Below are 19,977 nucleotides of genomic sequence, written 5' to 3'. Positions count from 1 at the left end.
AGAAGAATAGCCCTATGCACCAGTACATGCAGACAACACGCTGGCTGAAAAACAGCTTTGCAGTAATATGCCCTTAGGGCAAAAGTCCAACAGCCTCTTGGGCTGCATTAGGAAGTGCATTTGCCATGAGGTTGAGGGAGGTGATCCTTCCTCTCTATTCAGCCCTGGTGAGACACGTGGAGTGCTGGGCCAAGTGCTGCACTCCCAGTACAAGAGAGAAACAAATATACTGGTGTCAGTCTGGTAGAGGGTCACAAAGGAGATGGGAGACTTGGAGCATGTGTCTTACAAGGACAGGCTGAGAGAGCTGCGAATGTGTAACCTGAAGAAGACAAGATTGCCCACTGGGTTTGTAGAGTCCTCATCCTTAGAGATATTCAAAATTTGGCTCGACATAGTCCTGGGCAATCTCCTCTGGCTGCTTTGTGGAGGGGCTGGATTAGATGAACTCCAGAGGTGGCTTCTAAGCTCAGCCATTCCACAATTCCGTGACATGGATAGCAGCTTTCTCCATTTTACCAAAGCTCTGCCACTCAACCAGGATACATAAACACAATTTCAAACACATTCTTTTGCTCATTCAGAGGGAATTCATGCAACAGAAAATTCAAATGCTTATATACTCATATGCTACAAAAATTTACCTGTTTACAGTCCTTCATCAGCTGTGTTTGAAGTGCTTTCAGCCTACTGTATTCTTCCATTATCTTGTGTAGAAGTTCATCCATACGTTCTTGTAGTGCTAAATTACACAAATAACCAGGGACTTAAAAAAAAAAAAAAAGATAAATCAAACATTTTGCCATAAATTTTATTACAGTGAATTGTTCATAAGTTCTTCACTAAAGAATTATTTGATAAACATTACATATTATTGTAACAAGTGAGGTCCCTTCCAAATTTTGGATGCATTTTTATACAGTATTGATATATATGATCTTCTCGGTAGAGCTTCTAGCTTCTTCTACAAATGGAGGATGGGAAAAAAACCACAGACCCACCATTTTTTTCACCAATTTTCACTGTAATGAAAACAGTACAAGCAAATACTCACAATGAAAAAGTGGTTCAGAATATTGATACTGAGGAAGTCTCTAAAGCAGCAATTCAGGCTCATTAGTTAGCACCTGAACAACTAATGGCATAATTGCCAGACTGAATTACTTTAAATTGGTATTTTTAACCAGCATGACAGTACAATGCCATTACCTTGAGCCTGACCTCTGTGTATTGGTAATTCTACACTCAGTTGTTCTTTCACAGCAGGAGGTCTATGGAAAATATCCTGCTCCCTATTGCCAATTTCTATAGCAGCTGAAGAATGCTCATTCTGATTGTCACACAAAACCTGTACAACAAATGAAACGGAGAAAGAAAGTTGAAGAATTTTTAATTAATTTATCAATCAAATTCAAAAGGAAAACAGGAAAAATAGTGGCAGGAAAGTAGTTTTTGTGACTATTATTTTCTGTGGAAATGATGGCATAGATGTCCTGCTGAGTCATAAGAACCTAGACATTATTGTAAAACTCCTGGTAAGAGAAACAGGTATGGAAAGACTTTTCAGCAAAAACATAAAATACATATATTTTGGAACTGTTATTTAATTTGGAACTGCCATGTATAAAAATCTGGCAGTGAAAGGCCTAGCTAATTAATGCTGAAAGCACATTTAGATTATAAATGTCTCATTCTCGTAAAGTGCAATTTTACTTGGAAGAAAGATTCTCTATAGCAGAAATTTGTATCTTTTTAGAGACTACAATTCATCTTGCTCTTAAGTATTGAACAAGTAGGATGAAAGGGGATGGCAAAAGAAAACTCAAGTATGTCATAAACAGAATGCCTTATTTTGTTGGTGCTGTGTGGCCAGCAGAATAGCTGCCATACTTACAATGAGTAGACAAACAGAAGATTTATCTGTATGATTTCTGAAGACAAATAATACTTTAAAAGAAACATCCTGCTCAGAGCACACAGTGGGATTCTTTATGTAAAGATTTTGGTCTCAACAGACACCAAATTCAACTTAAAAAAGTAAAATCATAATTTCTCCAAAAGCTCAACATGGAATCATATGGATTGGCAGTGTTTTTCCTAGCTGTGAAACAACTAATGCCAAAGACTCTCATTCAGCTGCTACTTTCTGTGAGTTATCATAGTCTTGCTTAATCTCTCCAATGCTGGCTCTCAAGTAAAGTCGTCCTACTATCCAATTTTCAGAAAGGTGTTGAAAAAATCCCACACCACCAAATCCAACCATTTGAAGTACTTAATATTGGAAAACCATGGCTATAATGAATGATGAAAGTAGATTAACTTATCCAGAAATAAGCTGAATAAGTAACTTGATTTCTGGTCAAAAAGTACCTGTAAGGGCCATTGATTACTAGCACTCTACAATAAACAGGCAAAATAGTATTACTGCTGGCTGATATTGGAATACAGACTAAAAATAAGCTGCAATTTTTGACTATAACAATTACTGAAAAAATATAAACAGCAATTTTGTTAGATTCTCAGGCACTTTTAGGTTTGTGAAAGATATTCTGCTCCTAAGAAAGAAATTACTATCTTATTGCAAACACGAGGGTAATGTCCTGTGTGTCAATATGTGCGTGACATCAGACCACTGTTATATCAAAAACATATAGCCAGAGACATATAGAAAGGAAAAAAACTCCCAACTTCTGAAGTCGTAGACGCAAGACAAATGTCAGATAGAAGATTAAAATGAGGTATAAAACAGCAGAATTGTCTGGACAAGGACATAAAACAGTTTAGGAAAAAAATACAAAAACCTTTGCAATGTAATTTTGGAAGATCAGGTTTATCAGTGTCTATTTTGAGATCAATGCAAAGAGAAAAGCTGCAATGAAAACCTGTTAAAAATATGTAGAAAAATAGGATGACTCACTGTACACATAATCTTTTGTTTTCAAAATTTCCATTCTAAAAAAGGCTTTTTGTTAAGTCTTACCTGAGCAAGCCTAGAACACTCCTCAGTCACAGCTTCATTTAGCTTTTCTATAAGTCTTTGCGTAGATTTGACTTCATCATCTATGAATACAAATTATTCATATTATTTTTAAACACTAGATGCACAACAACTTTTCAAAGGCCTAATGTCCTGCCTCGGTGAGGTTGCCTCTTCAGCTCTTAGAAAGGCATAGTGTTTTGTTCCCATCTTTCTTGTTCCATCACATCCATTCAATTATTATGGTAGAACTGCATGTTCAAGAGGAGTAAGCGATAAGAAACGGCTTTGTGTATTCATGACCTCTACAAAGGTCAAACTTTATAGAAACATACTAGAGGACAAAGAACTCACGACAAAAAAATTACACAAGGGGAAATCATGAGATCACGGTAAAAGTAAGGATAGAAAACCACCATGAAAACATAAAAGTTCACAGAGGCAAAACAGTTTCAAAAAGGGAGTAGCAAAGAATCTTACTTGGTGTAGGCTAGAAGTCAGTGCAAGAATTCAAAGAACAGAGAATTGAGAGAACAGAGCCCCAAAAATATTTTGCTGATACATTTGCTTATTATTTCAGGAAAGAATACAACCTTAAAGGTGAATCTATTATACAGTTCTTTACAATTAATTGACCCAATACAAAATAGCAAAACATGAATTGTAATACTTCCTTTTTTTTTCCCTATACTAATATTACTACTTCTTCCCCCCCCCGTACCCTGAGTAATAGACTACTTATAATGGGTAAACAATTTGGTACAAAACCACTTTAGTATAAAAACAATTTATTGGACAGCTATATGCACATGCACTTCTTTGAAGACACTGTTTTTCATATCAAAAGCCTCATTCCCATTTTGGTTAAGTTACCTGCTTGTTGAATTTTCAAGGTCTGGAGCTCCAGCTGATGCATTTTTTTCAGATCATTCATCTCTTGCAGATGACTATGTACAAGTTCCTCTTTAAGACTGCAAAGCGCACTCTCTTTTTCTGCTTTCAAGTGCTCACGAACCTGGTCTACATGAGCTGAATAAACCAGAGATAGGCAGATGCGCTGTGCTTCCATCTGTAGCTGTAAATCAGTCTTTGAATAAAAAGACACATTTTACAAAGAGTGAGAAACAAGAAAACAAAAGACTTCCATTCTTGCAAATTTCTGAAATTCATAATGTGTGGAATGGAATGCTATGCTGCATATATGGTATATGTTTGGTAAATTTAAATACATGCAGTTTTGAAAATTGAATTGTAACATAATAGTATGAAACTGCTTGAACTGAAAGTAAAAACTGAACTAAAAATCAAGAAAACTCGATATGCTTTGATTCCTATCTTGCAGCAATAAAAAAAAACCAACAAATTTTGCCTTGATGAGGTGAGAGCAGTATCACTACCAACAAAGTAGGTTAAGAAAGTTCACTCCAAATACAGGAAAAAAAGACTGTATTATTAGCAGACCTTAAAGACATTAATTTCCAAGTCTTCTTGTTTTAGAATGCACTTTGGGGGATGTTACTGATAAAGCAAAACATGTTTAGAATATGCCAATAATAAGCTATTTAGAGATCAAGTCTGAAAAGGTTTTTAGACACCTCTGGACCATGGTGATTTTTTAGTTCTGTGTCAGGAAACTGCAAGACCATTATCACAGCCGCATTAAAAAAAAATACATTATACAGCTGTACCTCTTTTCTATAACCTCACATCTGTTTCCAGCGTGGCTTTGCTTGTTATTTTATTTCTTAGGAAATGAATGAACTACAACGCAACATAAAATTAGGCAGTGGTGGAATCAGTTCACTGCTGGGTGGATTTTTAGAAACTGAAAAAAAACAAAAATCTAAAAAAAAAATAAATATAGTAGAAGACTGGTTAAGATCTATTTCTACAGAAATCTTAGTTGCATACCTCTTGCACCATGCCATTCAACTTCATCACCGTATATAAATTTAAAGCCAGATTTAGGATTCCAGCACTAATTAAATACTGGTAATTCAATACTTAGCTATTTTTACTGACAAATAACAATCCTTTCCATACTACCTGCAATTCATTTACAATACCAAAAAATACAAGCAAAATTTCTCCAGCAAAAGAGATTGGTTAGAATCACAATATGCGTAACTTTGTATCTTATCTTCACACATTTCTCACTCTCACATACAGATACATTTCTTAAGAAGCGATAATTGCATATAGATAAAAGTTTTCATAATGGAAGATGAGTATTTCACAAGTTTGATAAAAGATGACTGAAGTAGTCAAGAGTTTCTCTATATTGTTCGAATGAGTATTTAGAGAACTGAAAACCTAATCACAGATTAAAAAACAGTACGTCCTGAGTAAGTCTTCACCTCAAGTAACTCAAACACTATATCAAAGAGTGAAGTGCTCTAGATGTCTTCTCCTTACCTTTTGTTGTTGTTGTTGGTTTAATTAAATGTAAGAAAGAGCACTTCTTTCACTTAAAAAAAAGCATCCTCATACACATGGACTATAGTTATCATTCTGGTCATTCCTGTAAACCACTGTCAACCACTGGCCACACTGCCATACATATATGATCACACATCTGTACTTCAAAGCATCTAATAGGAAAAATACAATGCAAATTTCCAAGTGCAAGTGCTTCCAAATTTTCATAGGTAAATTGTTTTCTATATTGCTTTATGTAACATACCTGTTCTGATTTTAAGGCATCCACCTGTTGCTGAAGATTATTATTTTCACTCTGTGTAACAGCTATTAACGATGTTTCACCGGACAGCCTGTCTGTCATCCCATGTAAATGTTCTACAACAGACTGTTCTGGTTTCAACATTTGCCGAACTTCCTTTCTTTTTGCCACTTCATGACTGATATCTTTACCTGAACCTAGATTTCCTCTTACATTTATTCCTTCATCAACTTTATTCCTTGGACCAGTAGAAGTTTTACTTCTACTTTCAGGTGCTGGAGCAGCAGTCTTTACAGATTTTCCTTTAGAGCATTTTGTCTTAGGATAATTACTACTACTATTTCCTCTCTGAGCATGGCTAATTATGACTTCTAGTTCTTTACATTTTGCTAGAATTTGTTCTTTCTCATCTTTTAAGGATTTAACTTTTTCATTTAAATGACAAATTTCACTATGCTTTGACTTCAACTGTTCGGAGAGATTGGAAAGTCTCAGGGATAATTCCAGTTTCTCATGCTGGGCAACCTCAAGCTTTTCCATCAGTTCTGTCACATCTTTCTCAACTACTTCTCCAGCCTCAAATGTGTCTGCCCTAGAAACCTTGATTTCTTTACTCCCTTCAAAACCAGAAGTTTTAGTTTTAAATAGAACTGATCTATTGCTTTGTAAATAGTGAAGTTTTTCATTCAAATCTTTGAGTTTGATTTTATATTCAGCTTCCTGCTTATTCTTATTCTCTTCTAACTCAGTTTTTGCCTTCAGAAGACTTGCACATTCTTTCTGCAGCTCTTTATAATTAGCTTCAAGTTTTTTCTCAGTAAATGAAAAGGCACTTTTCTGCCTTTCAGTATCCTCTTGGAGTTGACCGTTTTGGTTTTTAAGTTGCTCATTTTCAGCAATCAGCTTTTCTATTCTTTTTTGCAAGTCCAAAATTTCTGAATTAGAGCTAACACTGTTAAAAATAACATTTTCTTCAGAGCCTACCAACATGCCTTTTAATTTCTCCTCCAGAGTTTTGTTTTCCCCCTTAAGAAGGTCATTTTGTGTTTCAAGTTCAGAACATTTTTTTTTAAGGCTATCTTCTCTCTCCCTCATTTCTTCCTGCATCAATTCGGTTTTAAGCTGCAACTCCTGAATTTCTTGTTCAAGGTTACCTTTTTCTTTTTCCTCTTGTCTAAGCACTTCAATCTCATTCTGCATTTCATGGATTTTAAGTGTCATTTCTTCACATTTAGAACTTACAATAGACTGCTGAAGATCCTTTAGGTTTGAAACCTCTAATATCAACTGATTTTGCTTGGTGAGTAAGTTGTCATTTTCATATTGCACAGCTTTTATCTTTTGACTCATTTCATTTTGTATCTCATCTAACTGCCGTTTATGATGCATATTCAAGTTATCTTTAAGGCTTTCCATGTTGACCACATGCTCTTTTTGTAAATCTTCTTTAAGTCTGGAAAGTTCCTCTTCATGACTAAACAGAAGCTTTGTTCTCAGTCTCTCCAATTCCGCTTCTTGAGATTCTGCCATCCTGTCCAAAACTGCATCCTTCTCTCTTTCTAGCATTTCAAGTTTTATTTTGTAATTTGTGACTTCTGCCTCATGTTTTAATTCCAATTCCTTCCTAAATTCAGAGGCAGAAGCCAGCTGAGTTTTTAAATCTTCAATCACAAACCGGTGTTTTTCAGCTTCATTTAATTTACATTCCATATCCACTATATTTTGTTTGGCTCTTTGAACCTGCTCTCTTGAAAAATTCAGTTCTTGGAGAAGATCTTCAATTTTAGTTTGTTGAAGAGACCTCTCTGCTGAAATGACTTCCATCTGTTGCGACAATTCTTGCTTTACTCTTTTCCTTTCATTATCAGCATCTTGCAATTTTACATTCATTTCATTAATTTTAATAGTCATTAAATGCATCTGATCTTTATTAACATTCTCATTCAAACACAGGCTTGAAGTTTTCTCCAGTTCTACCTTTTGTTGCGAAAGACGCTGTTCCATTTCCATTGCATGTTGCTTAATTAATTCTTGCTTCATTTGTACAATCTGCTGGCCGTGCATTTCATCTAACTCAGCCTGAAGTTGTGCCAGTCTCCTTTGTGTTTCTAACTCCATTCTTTGCACAATGTCAGCTTCAGACTGGCTGTCTTTGTAATATCGTTTCTGCAATTCTTCCACAGTTCCCATTAACTGTTTTATTTCATCAGAACATTGTCTTTCTTTCTGTCTGTAGGTGGTAAGTTCAACTTTCATATTATTTAGCTCCTGGTTCTTTAGAGAAATCTGTTCTTTCGATTCTTCAAGTAATTTGCTGACATCTGAAAATTTTTCCTTTAGCTGAAATGATTTTTTTTCTTCTTCTCCAAGTTTTGCTTCCAGCTCTTCAACTAATGCTTCTTTTTCTTGTAGTTTACTTAAATCTTCTCCCTCATTTTTGTGTTTTTCCTTTAAAAAAATAAGCAAAACCATGTTCTTATTCTTAGTTTGATAACTGAACATATATGAATATTTATACTTACCCATTCAAACACAATGCCTTTCTTTAGAAGGCTAGCAATCATTTACAAAAAGTAAATATAATTATTTGTTGACGTCATTTAGAGGTTTTCTGTACCTTCGGAATAAGTGACAATCCCTACCCCCCTGCCCTCGCATCATCCCTCAAAAAACCAAACAAAAACCAAAACGAAACAAACAAAAAAAAAAAAGGCAAAAAAGAAGAAAATAATCACTTCAATTTTTTCCAGTTGTGCTCTGTTACTTAAAAAAAAAAAAAAAAGAAAAAAACTGCTGCAACCTACTGAAAGTTTCGTCTTTTGTCACTTTTAATGACACTTAATTTTTTTAGGCATTATTCCTCAGTGATATGGTTTAGTGGTGGGTCTTGGCAATCCTGAGGTAATGGTTGGACTTGATGATCTTAAAGGTCTTTTCCAACCTAGCTGGATTCTAGAATTCTAAGATGTTTTCCATACAGGATAATTAAAAAAAATATGAAGAAAATAATTTATTCTTTCCTTAAGGCAGAAAAGATTGTTCAAGCTGGTTATTTTGTTAGGGGAAAAAATAAAAATACTGTAATTTAACGAAGGTATTCTAATGCACAATATAGTTTCATAATTTGTAGTAAATATTTCTGCAGTTTTTTAAAACACAATACATACTAGTGACATAAAAATTTCAGGTCTAAATAATGTACATATTATATGCTAGTTAACAGAACCAGTCTTAAAAACGTGGGATCTTTGTATGCATTACATGCTGCACACTCACACTAATCTCTGCTTTGGCCCTTATATTTCAATGGACCCACAAAATCCTGAAAAGAAAACAAAGACTAGGAAGAGAGATCTTTCTAGTAAGGAACATACCACTTCATACGTGGTGATTTTGTCTTGAAGATGTGCAATCTGCACTTCAAATTCTTCATTCTTTTTTTGATAATTCTTCAGCAGATATTCTTGTTCTTCTAGCTGTTGCTGATGTGAAATTATCTGTTGCTTGGCTTGCAATAAATCAGCAGCTGTGCAACTATGGCTGGTGTTCCTTAGCGCTTCACTTGCCTGCAACTTAGATGTTAAAAAACCACAAACATAAAGTATATCAAGTATTTCAGAAACAGCTTACACTACATACAGACTATCACAAAATTTTGTAAGTTCTTTTAGGAGGAACTGAAATACCCTTATTCATTTGGGATGGCCAACCAATGAAAAATATTGAATATTAAATTGTTTTATAGTGAGCTAGCACAGGACAGCGGTGTCTCAGAAACATTTCTAAGTAGTAAAATGAACTAGTTCTAAGTGCTGTCTTCAAAATCAGATTTTTAATAGTAAAAACTCAGACTTCAGAATATAATCCACTTGACGTTCAAAAAAGTTATATAAACTGCTTAATCAGCACAAAATGCTACAATATTCAACTACAACACTGTAAGCTTTAGTCACAGATTAACGGTGTCCATAGCACCTCAAACACCAGTGTTTTTTAGAACAAATCCTTCTCTGAAACTTTGTTATTTAAATTACCTTCTGATAACACTACAAGAGGTAGGTTTTACCTAAAAATATAGGAAGGACTGGAGCATGAAATGGTGGCCCACCAAAGTTGATGGCTGGCTGCTTTGATTTCAAAGGGAACAGGTTGGATTTTTGTCCAAAGCTCTGAGAACTAATTACACAAGTGTTCTTTCCTAAGATAACTGCTATCATCCAGTACTTATCAGAAGCTATTACTACATACAAGAAAATAGCCTAATCTTCGTTATTTTATAGTGAATTAGTACAATAAACCAGGTATTGTAATGACAGCTGTAGGGCAAGTAAAGTAACTGCTGATCTAAACTAAGAGCCCAATTCTTAAAAAAATGCACAAAATTTTCTACATTTCTGCAGGAAGTAGTCATTTATGGACCCTCCAAAGTGACACTGATTTTCAAACCCCCAGAAAATATTTGTAGCCCTGTAACTTACATGCTGAAACTGAATTTGCAGTTTTTGACTTTGTTCAGTAAGCTCCAAGAACTCCCTCATAGTTTCATCCTTTTCTTTCCGTGCCTGCTGTAGGTTAGTAGTGAGCTGAGTGATAATGTCATCTCTTTTTTTGATAGCAGCTTCAAATTCCTGCAGCTACAAAAGACAATATTTAAACTACTAGTACACATCGAAGCCACAAAGACAAAAATCCCACCCAAACAGAACTAGCTTATTCTAGCTAAGTAGGAATATGCCCTAACCTCTCCATTTAAAAGAGGTCACACAGACTTACTGGAGCATATTTCCACTCCTCCTACCCCCATAAACTCTATTTATAAATATTTCAGGAACAGATTTTTTCCCCTCATTTAACAATAGATGACCTCTCCATAAACTATATTTATGAAAGAACAAAATCTGAATCTTTAAGAGGATTAGTTAAATACGTACACTTAAAAGTGTGGCCATATAAGCAAACCATCATAAAGGAAGCCAGAGTTTCTATTTATAGTGTTTCAGCAATTTTGTACAACTACTCATGTCCATACATGTCTCACCAAAAGCGCAATAAATGCATTCATCATACTAAATAGATACAAGGCAGTATCCTACATTGTGAACACAGAGAAATTATTCATAACTACATGAGAAAATCAGCTCAAGCTGCAAAACTGATACAGTGAACTTAATAGTTTAATCTTTCGGAATTGATGAAGCAATGTACAGAAAAAAATCCTCTGCAAGTGTTGTATTTTTTTGTAGGATTACACTCAGGCAGTCAGAAATTCTACAATATTAATTGTGACTATTTTCATGTGCAATTATATAGACAGACCCGTTACTTTAAAGTCACTTTGCCAATTTGAACTCTGTTAAGGCTAGTGGAAACTTCATCTCTATGTATTGCAAATTTCTCAATCCATCACTCATCTTCTGTAACTGTTCTGTTTACAATGCCCCCACACAGATGTTTCTCCAGGTTATATGCTGAATCTTGAAGTCAAAATTATAACGCTTTCAGATAATGTTTACTGATCTAGAGGACAGGGACATTATTTAATGGGACATAAAAACCAGAAGTTGCTAAAACAAGCCAAACTATGCACAGAATTTGATGAATTTTTTTAAAGTTCTTCCCAGAACACTGCAGTGACCTCCTACTTTAAAAGCATGGACGTAGTGGAAATACTAGATGTTTGTTATAACAGAGAAAATTAGGAACAGATCAGACACTTAAGTGTATTATTCCTTCCCTTTTACATCTGTTCAATGAAACTGACTGAGTAAATTTATGTGTTGCAATCCACACATTGTTATATGATAATTTTCAACTTTTTTAATTTAATCTTTTTACCAAACAGGCAGAACTAAAGCACAAAACATATCTTTCACACTCTCTATTTACAGTTCTTTTGTGTCTTCTGAAAAATAAACCATAAACATTTCTGAACTGAGACATTATGCACTGTACCACCACCATCCAAAAATATGCTGCAAATATTAAAGTATTCCTGTAACACAGCCTGGTTTAATATATTTTTAATTTATTTTTAAAATACTAATCATAGACATTAAAAAAAGTGCAAACATTTTCACTTTTAGCTTTTTCAGGAAAAACATTAACCACAATTGTGGAAACTAAAATTACGCTTATGTTCTTTATTAGGCTATTATAATTAATTATGACTATTATGTTTAGCACAACAGATACAAGGCACAGTAATTAGAAGCTAAGCTTGACTTAAAATGCAACACCAGAGATTCACCAACGGACAAGATAAATCACCTCCTCCAGAGCAACCACTTAAAGATCACTCTAGGATGGTGGAAAACATGACATCCATTTTCACAGATAAAATACAAATGAAAGCAGAAAAAATTTAAACTGTGCAATAATAATGGTGAAAATGACTGAACAGTAGAACAGTTTTTGATTTCTATAGTATTTTGCAAAAAAATAGAAAAAACACAATGACATGACCTGAATCCAAATTAAAAGATAGACATAAGTAAGACATGAAGCACGACAAAGCACTGACTTCAGTGCATTGCACCACTTGCTTAAACTGGAAGAATATTCTTTACCTTAAAACCTAATTTTAAATTCCAGTGGTATTTCTAAAGTAAGAAACACTTCCCTGTAATCCAAAGTTATTAGACGTTTATTAAAAAATTCTGACACGGTTGCGTTGTATTTCAGACTGTGAAGTCTGACATACAAACACCTTTTTGGTTCAAGGATCAACTCAGTTATATTATTCCTTAGGGAGTAAAACCTGGGGGTTTTCTGATCTCGGAGGAACAGGATGGTATTAAAAAAAATGCAGTGTTTGCACGACTAGTGAAGAATTAGGGCTTTTCTTGAAGAAAACTGTCTTTCCATTCCTGATTTGAAGAAAGTCACTGCAAAGATGACTAGAATTTTAGTCACAAAATACAGAGAAAAAGGACACACAATGGAAATGCCATTCAAAGCAACAGAGTGCATGGAATATGATTGACAGAAATTATGTGTAATTCTCTATCACACACTGACTGCATTCTGAACAGCTACCATTAAGTGTGAACTCTTTCAGGTGATGCTCTGCATTTTTGCATGTAACCGAGTAGCAAGTAGAAAGCAACATAAGGTAATTATACCTGTTGCAATCCTTCTGTACCATATGCTGCCCTCATTTCTTCTAGCTCTTTGTTTAGCTCTTCAATCTCTTGTTGTTTCCCAGCCAATTCATTCTCCATCACCTCTAGCTGCATGTGAGAGTGCTGCATTCCGTGCTCAGAACAAATCTCTCCAACTCCAAATTCTTCTTCCTAAATCAATCCAAGCTCCTTAACATGCCATTTTTTTATGCTTTATCACAGTAAGTAAACTCAAATACCGAATTCAGTATCAAATGCCACCTTAGAACATCAACATACAATACAGCATCGCAGATCTTATTGCCATGGTAACCTCCTTTGTTAGTATAATTCACACCTTGGAAGCACTGACTTAAAGCGTTTCTGCAAGTTGTTTCATAATCTTAGTCTTAATAGAAGTAGTAAATTGTTTTGCATTTCAAGTTTAACAATACACTCTATTAATACATAGCAAACTGCAGATGCATAGCACAGCATGCAAAATAAAGTATTAGTCAGCAACACAGTTTTTGCTCAAAACAAACTAAGGTTTTTAGTATTCATCATTAGTATTATGATTCAATTTGCAGTACTGTACCCTGATTAAGTCTGCAGGTATAGCTGTTCTTGTCACAAGACTGCAACCATTTACCTGTGTAAAGACAATTTCTACATACATTATTTTCTGAAATAAAGCTTAATTTCTATTTTCCATTCATTTGAATCTTATATGGTGATTTCTGCAGATCCACTGGAATTTTATGCTACAAAAATTTATTCAATTTGAAATACAGAATAGCTTTATATACTTTAAATTGCATCAAAGTAAGCATAGGTAACAGGTAAAACACCCCAAACTGCAAAAATAAACACTACTATCTAACAACAAAAACCATATTACCAATTTAAACATCTAGAGAAAACAAAGGAATTCAGATTTAAAGGTAAATGCAAAGCTTTATACTTAAAATTATTAAAATGCACTATTATTGCACCTTAAATTGTTTAATATTTCTATATATTACTAAACACAGTTATGCTTTCTGAAAGATATGTATATACCCCAAGATTTGCTCTAAAAGTCATTTAAAATCTCTCAATAGTGGATGAAAGGCAGTATCATAGACTCTTAACCCTCAATGTGAAGGAATTTCTTAAAAATAGAAAAAGAACAGAAATTACACATTCAACATAAGACATTTGAAAAAAATCCTCTTTCACTCACCTAGCATTGCAATCCCGTTCATTTCCTATAAGAATTTTGGTTCTACAGATCGTGCAAACAAGTAAGGACCAATCTCCAAAAGTCAAGCATGAGCCAAAGTAGCAGTTACAGGTTAAAAACCAAAAAAATCCAAATCAAATGAAGAGAATATGCTGTGTACTTGTGAGCAACCACAGGACAGGCAGGCAGGCTTTTAAAACAGCAGACCAATGTTTTAAAATGAAAAAGCAAGAACAGCTGTATTTCCCCTCAGAGCTCTTTATTACATCAGAGCCTGAAAGAAAAATAATGGTAATAGAGATGGAAAGGCATCATAGCATTTCAGACCCAAATACTATGTTTGCATCAAAAAAAGAAGCTATACTGCTGAGACATCTGCTATAGTCCAGATCAGGGCTCATTTACAAAGGACTACCATGCCTGACCAAATCAATAAGTACAGTTATAAATGGGATCAATACAGTCATTGAGTTTGTATTAAGAGACTGAATAAACCTGCATTAGACAAGAATTTGCAGAGCTGACACCGTGCCCTTTCAATTCCTGACTTCCTCAGTAAAAAGGAAAACACCACAGAGAGACTAATACCTTATTTTAGAAAGAACAAAAAAAAAAAAAAAAATCTGCAGCAAAAAGCAGGCTGCTGACAGAGACACGGCACATCAGTTGTGTACTGCCAGATGTTCGCTCTGCATTCAAACATACAAGTTTCTACACAGCGCCTGGCACCAATGTCTTTATTCAGATTTTGGTGCATGTCCCAGACTAATAACACACTTAGATTAAAAGAAACTCTATTACGAAATAGTTCTTTTCCTTTTAAGTCCCGTTTTATTTAGGCTTAATTGACTAAGATGTAGTATATAATTCTCGTAATCTACCCCAGTGGACATGCTCCTCTTCCTGTGAATGATTTCTGTGTGCAACAATCAAAGACTCTTAGATGCTCTATAACAAGAGCTACTAGGAAAGACATAAAAGCCTTATCTCATTAGACATTCCAGACTTCTCAGCAGCTGAAATTTCTACAAAAACCCTTTTACTTAAAAAAGGGATTCTGCATGCAAGACAACTGTCTGGAACTTCATAAATCCTGCCTTATTTCACAGAAGCATAGCTCTTAGACATCACAGAAAGTGAACCACAACAACATGGTAGTCCAAGCTGTTTCTCATCTAATACCTTCTCCTTTCAAATGCCTTATGCCTCCTGGTACAGCGCAGTTGAAACATGACAAGGCAACAAACTGCACTATGGAAAAAAAGCAGCCAGGCCGCTGTAGCAAGGTGCTGTGCCAAAGGGAGCCTCACGAGGAGCCTCGCAATTTCTGGCATGACAGAAATTCTGCTGTGTCAGAGCAGACAAAGAGTTGGGGCTGAGTTATGAGCTTCAAAACATCTTAGTTTAAAATTAATTGTTCACTCATCTGCAGTACCGTGTTACTACATATCTAGACAAGGTAGATATTGGACTTCTGTGTTTTGTCTCCTGGCCTCAGAGGTTTACCCATATGGAAATCTTCTGCAAGCCTGTAAGTACTATTGATGTAGATTTTTATAGTTTCTTCTTTCAAAGCTTTGCAGTTTACCTTTAAAGCCGAAATATCCTTATGCCTTAATGCCTTCTGATGTGCCTAGTTACATTCCCAGCAAATAACTAAACATTTAAAGAATCAATCAAATCGCATAGCATTTTAAGATAACGGAAGCACAGAATAACATGAGCTCTGGATACAATTGTGTAAAGAAACCAAAGAGTGAGAAAAAACTAAATTTAACAACAAATTAGCTACACAAGAGCAACTGTTTCAGTGTATAAAAGACATGAAGTAAGTGAGAGTTACAGAAGTCCCTCAAAGGACGTTCTGTCTGATTTTTCTTCCTTGATTATATTTTCAAAATGATTCACAAAAATATTATTTACTAATATAAAGTAAAAACTAATTTGTGGTCTATCGGCTAAAAATAAAGGTATAATTCGTACTGCATCAGTAAACACATATGCTTAAAATAAATTAAAGGAATCTTCTTCCACAGAAGCATAATGAAAACCGAGTTTCACCACTGAATTAAGGCAGCAATTCCTCACAATTGCCACCAGAGGTTAGGATTAAATTTATGAAATCACTGTACTTTTAATGTTTTTTAGACCTTAGAAGACCTGAAGTTGTACCTCAGAAATATCAGTACTAATACAAGTACTTATAACATTAATGCCAGTACTGCAGAGATTTCCCTTTATAAATAGAAAATTTATGCTCTCATAACTCTAGTGTTCAATCACTGACTTAAAAATTGCTTTGATTTGGTAGTAGAAACATACAGAGCTATCTGGAATGGACTAATAATTTTACCTTCTGTGACAAGTCGTGGTCCTCCCCCCCCACCCCTGCTTTTATTCCTTCACAAAAATTTATACTTAGACTGCCAACAATACTTGTCAATGTTCTTAGCATCTCCTCAATTTTCTAGTTATGTCACAACAGACTAGATGAAACTTAGATAAAATTAACAATTAGGACAACTTGGGAAAATGAATTTCAGTTTTGTTTGGTGGTTTTTGTTTACTTTGGTTTTGGCGGGGTTTGTGGTTTTTGTTTTGGTTTGTTTTGATTTGTGGTTTGGGGTTTTTTTTGGGGTTTTTTTTTGGGGGGTGGTGAGGGGTGAGTACACTCCATAAATTAAAACCATTTTCAGTTTGTGATGAAAATAATTACAATCATGTAACTAACATTAGTAACTTCTGAAGGATAACAACCAATGTCTTTTTAAAAATATCCTGGCTTAGTATTTTTTTCTATATATTAACAGCACACAACAGAAGATTTCTTTACATAGTGGTTCAGATATAGAATTTCATTAATATTTAAAAAAACCCCATCTTTGTAGACTTCATATTGACCATCTTTTCAGAAGTACATTTTGCAAACTGAGAAGAGAGTCAGTAAGAGAAAAACAAACAAACAAACACAATCAGATGGAACAGTTTTTCAGCTATACCGTAAAATTGAGGCATACGGAAAATGGGCAATTTTACCTTACACAGTTACAAAAAACCCTAAAAATCCTAACTGTTGGAAAAAGCCTAACTTCCCTTAGTTCTGAGTTTAGACCATAACCTTAAATAGCTCATCCTAACTACATTAAATTTAAGTCTATGCGGCCTATGTTTCTGTGAATGTGTTGTTTCTTAGCATTTCAAAAAGGAGGGCATGTATCTGAAGAAAAGGTAAACTCAAGATTTCATACAACTTCGTAATTGTGCTATTACAGAAAAAATTTTACTTATTTTCATCAACTAAAAAAGGCTTCAGATCGCTTTATTTACAGGGTGGTCATTAATGTAAGTATAGCTTTTAGTAATAAAAGTAACATCACAGCTACCATGAAACATATTGAAAATTCAGTTCCTAAATTATATGCATGCCTAAGCATGTTGTTTCCTCACTGCAGATACCAATAAATTGTAATGAACCGGAATGAAGAAGAGATCATTACAATAGCAACTCTCACCACTTGAATCTGTTCTTCAACAGATCGAGTATCATGTTACTATTCACAAGTTTTGTGTTGCCTACTTATGTCTCAGAAAATAACTCTCAGGGAGGTAAAAAGTATTTTTGAAGGAATGAAAATAAAGAAGCACCTAGAAATGTATCTGTCACTGCATTTCTGAGGAAATCTGCAATTTTTTAAAAGGCAATCTTGCTGTAATTCTATTGATTTAGTATCTGAAAAATTGCTCCCTAATATACTGTGTAGGCACCTACAGAAATCTTCTAAGAATGAGGCAGGGTAAAGTTAAGTGTTTAGATGTGAAAATTCATTTTAAAATGAGAACTTTGAATCCAACTGATACTAACACCAAAACACTCAAAATCATAACATATCCACAATTCCCATGAAGCATTGTGCATCTTTTCTGTATTGTGTCTCCTTGTGCAAAGTCGTATTTCTTGAACTTTTGCGATCGGTCTCCAACACTGCTTCCTACAATCTCAGAAGTGGTCAAAATTTCTTGGTCATATTTCATTACACATATATAATACCTCTCACTTGTAAAAATACATGAACATCAATGCCATTGTCAACTGTTTTCAAAGGTTCATTCTTTACATACTGCATATTCCACTTAACAGTAATCACATACCATGGTGATGTATATTCTAAAAAGGTGCAGTAAGGTCATAGAAGTTGCTCAGAAGTGTATTTGCTACACTCTCAATGGCAAACTGTGTGCACATATTGTCTTATCATCTTACCATACATTAAGCTAACTCAGATGCTTTTTGTTCTTTGCTACTTCAATTCTTTGAACAAAATGAACCACATTTTATCTATGAAAAATACCATGCCTTTAAACAGATTCCCTCCCCTTCTCACGCACCCCCACCCCCTCCCCTGGTAGTTTGCTTCAACCCCCTGCACGTACCCCTCCATAAAAATCTTTTTTCTTTCTTTCATTTATAGCATTCCCCAGCAGCTGGACTGGAATCTTTGACTCCAAAAGTGCTGGTCTCAGTTGTTTGGGTGCTTTGTTTGTTGTTTTTTTTTTTAATATGCATCACAAAACCACATGCCATAAGAATGATCACAACTGACCAGACCATATGGTTCAGTATTCTGTATTTGAAAGTAGCCAATAATGAATGTGAGGGAATGTTTTGCTGTATTTGCAAATGCCTTCTCTCAACACACCCAAAGAATGTGACACTGCTTAAAAACAAGGACAAGAGGAAAAAATGGGAGAGAAAGAGTCAAACTGGGGAGGAAAGGGGCAGGAAAAAGAATTCAACCAAAAAGGCTGAGACAAAACCTACAGAGGAAAATGTAATTGGGATTTGATAAGAGAGGTTGGAAAGAAAAACTAATGCTTTCATCTAGGACAAGTTGAGCTGATCATCAGGAGGATCCCAATGTAAGAAGAAGGAATAAAGGAGAAATTTTCAAGGGAGAGAGAGAAAAAAAAATATAAAAGAAGAAAGAAGGAAAAACAACACTTGGATAAAGTTGGAAAAGCTGGTAAAGTCTTCAGAATGACTGAGGACGGAAAAGGAAGATTAGAAATAGGCTGAAAAAGCCTGTAAGACTGAACTAAGAAACCAAGCACAGGGAAAAAGGGAATGGACAAGGGAAGCTGGAAAGACTGACAGGAGCTACTACATAGAAGGGAAAAAATTACAAAAAAGTAGGGGATAGAGAACAGACACAGAGTTATTCAAGAGAATAGGCTGGGAGAAGGAGCAAATGAAGACGGAGTGTTTGAGTCAGGAAAGAAAAGTTCCAGTTTTCAGGGCATGTCTAGACTGCCCACTGCGATAATGATTTTACTTTCGCACCATGCAGTGCACCAGGTTGGGGACACATTGTCTAGTGTGTATATGCCCTTAGTTTCCACAATAAGCAGCTATAATACTAGTATGGAACAGTTGTTCTAAGGCGTAGTCACCTTCTCTTACAAAAGGCTAAATCAAGACAGGAACAAAGCATTCTACACCAAATTTACTTCAGCAACTGAGACTCATTTGGTTACTTCATCCCCTCTTGTTGTCAAGTTTAAGATTTTGGGGTGTGTTTTACAGAAGGAGGTAGCACAGAGATCTGCAAAACAAAACCCAGATTGTCACTACAGAAAGTGATTGTTTGAGCCATAAAAATTAATTTTTTAAACTAGAACAATATTCACTATGCTCAGATATTCCATGGCTATTTCATGGAAGAATGTTCTTGACCCACATTTTTGCTTGAGATAGTTTACTCCTTACAAATATAACAAACTGTTTTATTTGGCAAGACCAAAGTCCCATATATGCTATGACCCTTTAACGTGACAGAGATGAGTAGTAGATGTCAATGTGAGGTGTGCTTACCCTGTCTGTCCACTCAGCCCCCCACTCTGTCCCCCAGTCACTCCCTCACCAGCAGGATGGAGGAGAAACTCAGAAGAGCAAAAGCAAGAAAAGTTCACAGGTTGAGATAAAGACAGCTTCATAAAT

The 19,977-nt window shown here is 35.0% G+C and overlaps 1 protein-coding gene across 10 annotated transcripts in view; it reads right to left on the bottom strand.

Annotated features, from left to right (window-relative positions):
• Nucleotides 1-19,977, bottom strand: part of AKAP9 (A-kinase anchoring protein 9) — a 113,519-nt gene that overhangs the window by 60,091 nt on the left and 33,451 nt on the right. For 7 of the 10 annotated variants that reach the window (XM_030497162.1, XM_030497421.2, XM_030497596.1 and 4 more), the window contains exons 4-12: nt 13,356-13,409; nt 12,779-12,949; nt 10,136-10,291; nt 9,032-9,229; nt 5,661-8,105; nt 3,851-4,064; nt 2,981-3,060; nt 1,210-1,348; nt 645-766 (exon numbers count right to left, since the gene is read on the bottom strand). In XM_030497162.1, coding sequence (XP_030353022.1) covers nt 645-766; nt 1,210-1,348; nt 2,981-3,060; nt 3,851-4,064; nt 5,661-8,105; nt 9,032-9,229; nt 10,136-10,291; nt 12,779-12,949; nt 13,356-13,409 — 3,579 coding nt within the window. The remainder of the gene's footprint in view (nt 1-644; nt 767-1,209; nt 1,349-2,980; nt 3,061-3,850; nt 4,065-5,660; nt 8,106-9,031; nt 9,230-10,135; nt 10,292-12,778; nt 12,950-13,355; nt 13,410-19,977) is intronic. The other 3 variants (XM_030497758.1, XM_030497843.1, XM_030497511.1) reach the window with 2 other exon arrangements.

Source organism: Strigops habroptila, chromosome 1 (genome assembly GCF_004027225.2).
Source record: "Strigops habroptila isolate Jane chromosome 1, bStrHab1.2.pri, whole genome shotgun sequence".
Taxonomy (NCBI): domain Eukaryota; kingdom Metazoa; phylum Chordata; class Aves; order Psittaciformes; family Psittacidae; genus Strigops; species Strigops habroptila.
The sequence above is the reverse complement of the archived record's forward strand: the minus strand, read 5'-3'. Positions and strand labels throughout refer to the sequence as shown.